Source organism: Hordeum vulgare, chromosome 3H (assembly GCF_904849725.1).
Source record: "Hordeum vulgare subsp. vulgare chromosome 3H, MorexV3_pseudomolecules_assembly, whole genome shotgun sequence".
Classification (NCBI taxonomy): Eukaryota; Viridiplantae; Streptophyta; class Magnoliopsida; order Poales; family Poaceae; genus Hordeum; species Hordeum vulgare.
The window spans coordinates 12,361,388-12,364,913 of NC_058520.1; the positions used below are offsets into that span (position 1 = coordinate 12,361,388).

Here is a 3,526-nt window from a genome sequence, read left to right on the forward strand (position 1 = left end):
GCTCGAGAAACAGAGCAGGCGCCATGGATCCGCCGCAACCACCACACCACCACCACCGGCTCCACCTCCGCCTCGACCGCGGCCGGGCGGCCAGGAGGGCGCATCGACGAGGGGCGACGGCGGGGAGGCTGGCGGTGGCGGAGAGCCCGGTGCTGGTGGTGAGGAGGCGAGGATGATTGCGAGGGGGTTCACATAAAAACGAAACGTTTTTTAACTCATAAAAGGACCGCGGGTTCAATACAGGACAATACATCACAACAAATAAAACACAAACAGACCAAGTGCTAAAACGGCATTTGTGGGCGCAAATCAAAATTACCTTTGCTGAAAATTGACACTCCCACTAAACAGGCAATCCAGACTTCAGAGTTTAGAGAAATACCTTCACAGGATGAAAAGCAGACAACAATCCAGAAAGAAAAAAAAAATCTCTGTGTAAACTCATGAGCATGATCTTGGGAAGAAACAAACACCTCTCATGCAAGAAAGAAACGACATCTGCCGAATGCGATTCTTTCCTTTTTTTGCTGCGTATATATCTATAGTTGATTATCACTGCTAATCTGCTACTGTATATAGGAGTATATCTGAAATGAATAATTGGATATGGATATGGCTATGGATGGATCTGTGGGTGGCTGGCCGTATGCACAAAGTCACAAGCAAACAGGAGCACCACGTGCGTGCGTACGTACATGCTCAGGTTCACCGATCACGTGTGGACGTGTGTAGGTGTAGGTGCCCGTGGCCCGCTCACGACCACGCCCTCTCGCCGTGCGCGGTGCGCCGCCGCGTCAGGCTCCGGATCCAGCCCCGGCCGCCGCCGCCGCCACGCGCCTTCGACCGCTGGTACGCCGCCGCCGAGGACGACAACTGCTTGCCCGACGCCCGCTTCCACCGCGCCAGCTGCAGCCGCCCCACCACCTGCTTCCGCCACCGCGTAACGCCACCCCGCCGCCCCGCGTGCTCCACCACCAACGCCGTCGTCTTCGTCGTGGCCGCCGCCGCCTCGCGCACCGGCTTTGCTCCGGCCCCGTTCTGGCTGTCCACCCACGTCGCCTTGCCGTTGTCCTCGAACTTGATCGAGATGAAGGAATCTGCAGACCAGCCGACCCGTGAGCGAGAGCATGGAAAGAAAGAAAGACAGCCTCGGATCAATCATTGCGTCCGTACCGTCGAGGCTGGCGACGGAGGTGGCGTCGTCGGCGTCGGTGTCCTTGTCCTCGCCGGCGAGGTCGTGGTCGTGGACGACCTCGTCGGGGTGGTGGTGGTGATGGTGGTGGCGGGAGGAGTCGAGGCGCTGGAGGAAGGAGCCGAGCGCGAACACCTTGGGGAGCGAGCTGGAGATGCTGCCCGTCCTGCGCCGGAGCGCCCGGCAGTAGGGCCGCGCCGACAGGTAGCTGGCGCCGTCCGCCGGCGGGCGCGCGCGGCCGTTAACGTTGTTGCTTTTGGTGGCGAGTAGGAGCAGCAGGCGCTCCCGGAGGCAGTGCGCGCACACGCCGACCAGCAGCTCCCTCGGGTGGAAGTAGCACAGCACCGTGCCGTCGGCTCCCCCATGCTGCTCCCCTCCGCCACCTCCATGGCCGCCAGCGCCGAACATGTTGCTCATGGCGCTGCTCGCTGTTCTGCACTTCTGCTACGGCTAGTGGGTACGAAGTGGTGTTGGCATGCACAGCTCGTAGCGAAGCTAAGAGGCTCCGGCCAGGAGGTGGAGGGACCTGCTGCGGATGCGGAAGCAGCAGGCGTCGGCGTCGGCGTCGTCTTCCTCCTCTTCCTCGACGGAGACCAAGCCGCTCCGCCGCCTGCTCCGCCGCGGGCCGAAGCCGCCGGAGCAGGAGCCGTCCCTCAGCCTCCCCCTCCTCCGCGACCCCAACGACGCCGACATGCCGCCCGCGTCGGCTCCAACTCCATCACCGACCCCGCCGCCTCCCGTGAGCACGTCGCAACACCAGCTGCCGCCAAAGATCCGGCTCACGGCAGCGCAGGGCGGGCACCGTGAGCCCGCGACGGCGCCACCAGGAGCAGGAGCTGCCCACGACGCGGACTCGCGCGCGACGTCCCTCTCCTCTCCCTCACCGCACACGACTCCCGAGCGCAGACCCTCGCGAGGCGAGGCCGGAGAAGGCCGGGGCGAGGTGGATCCGGGTTGGGGTCAACAGATCCGAGCGGCTCCAGTTCGGATCTGGCAATAGACGGGCGCGAGGTGGCCGACGGCGGAGCTTTGAGCTCGGGCTCCCATGGCGGCAGCCTCGCAGCAGGGAAGAGGGAGACCGAGTGAGAGAGGAAACGTTTTTTTCCAGATCCATATAGGGACTGCGGGTTGAATACCCAGAAATGGAGGGGGTTTTGTGCAAAACTACCGACGACGTATGACAGAAGCGATCGGCGCTTTATTATTAGGGGAGATATATCAAGACTTAATTTGCTTGGTTGATCTAAAAAAGAGAGGAGACGTACACTATGATTGGATTTGTATGCAAGTTCAACTCTTCATCTGTCATCACTCGATCGCCTCATTTGGAATTCTTGGTAGCATATGCTTGTTGCTATCAAGTAATGCTTGATATGTTTGGATTCGATCGGTGCTGGTTTTCAATAGATCTTTTTAGATCGTGTTTTTGTTTATCTTTATTTGGGTGCTTGCATATTTGATTCCTTTCGATCTATGATTTTCTTCGTCGGCGATGGTTGTTGCTCCGGTAGCACGACAACTTTTTGACAATTACTACAACAAGATTTACCCGGCTGAAGAAGGAGGGGGGGGGGAGGGGAGGATAACGGAGGCACACTTTCAGTTTCTGCTTGTAGTTGTCATTAGGTTGTCCACAAACATGCAGGTTGTAATTTTTATTAGCTCTGGTGTTTTTTTGTTTTATCATGATTGAAAATGAATGGATTGAAATTTTGTAAAAAAAAATGTTTTTTTGTTTGCTCAATGATTATATATATATATATATATATATATATATATATATATATATATATATAAAGTGTGCAAGTTTATCGGAAAACGAAGATCTCCCTATTCGATAGAACCATAACTAGAATGTTCCCCGCATATACACATATGACCGAAATGTTTTACGTACTCATGCCCCTAAAATTCCTCTTTTACGGTTCTCATAGATAAAGTTGTCCATTATCACATTGCAACTCTTCTTTTTCTGTAACGCTCATGGTAGAATTCAACCTCATGGAGGTCGGAGTAAATTCATCATTTGGCATGCTCCTGGTTGCTTAGCTTTGGTTTCTCTACCAACCCACATTTATTTAGAAAAGGAGGAAGACCCCGGCCTCGGCATGTGAGCGATACATGCAGTCAATTTATTTATTATTCACAAAAATCTTATAAAGTAATACATCAGTAAGTCTGAAGTCATCATTTTGGCAACATATGTCGCTACTCCTATCCATTTGATGAAGAGGTGATGATAGTCCGAGTCGAATACCAAATAGAACTCGCAGCAAAGCCTAACATCTAATACCGGAGGGCCTAACCAAGCCACATTGTCGAGTCTGGGTCACA

At 54.5% G+C, this 3,526-nt stretch overlaps 2 protein-coding genes across 2 annotated transcripts; one reads left to right on the plus strand and one right to left on the minus strand.

Moving 5' to 3' along the window:
* Positions 1-422: 422 nt before the first annotated feature.
* On the minus strand, positions 423-1,615 carry LOC123439240. Its single transcript, XM_045115978.1, has 2 exons — positions 1,174-1,615; positions 423-1,097 (listed from the first exon to the last, which is right to left on the minus strand). Exons 1-2 carry the CDS (start codon positions 1,607-1,609, stop codon positions 754-756), a joined length of 780 nt encoding a protein of 259 aa, XP_044971913.1. The 5' UTR covers positions 1,610-1,615; the 3' UTR covers positions 423-753.
* Positions 1,616-1,727: 112 nt separating this feature from the next.
* On the plus strand, positions 1,728-2,503 carry LOC123439241 (pectinesterase inhibitor 10-like). Its single transcript, XM_045115979.1, has one exon. The coding sequence runs from the start codon at positions 1,728-1,730 to the stop codon at positions 2,190-2,192; it is 465 nt and encodes a 154-aa protein (XP_044971914.1). The 3' UTR covers positions 2,193-2,503.
* The last annotated feature ends 1,023 nt before the right edge of the window (positions 2,504-3,526 follow it).

What these genes read in the sequence shown, in the direction of transcription:
- LOC123439240 (XM_045115978.1), bottom strand. Translation starts at nt 1,609, where the DNA reads ATGAGCAACATGTTCGGCGCTGGCGGCCATGGAGGTGGCGGAGGGGAG. An exon ending in CTCCGTCGCCAGCCTCGACG is followed by an intron (nt 1,098 to 1,173) that starts GTACGGACGCAA and finishes GCTGGTCTGCAG; the next exon opens with ATTCCTTCATCTCGATCAAG.
- LOC123439241 (XM_045115979.1), top strand. Translation starts at nt 1,728, where the DNA reads ATGCGGAAGCAGCAGGCGTCGGCGTCGGCGTCGTCTTCCTCCTCTTCC.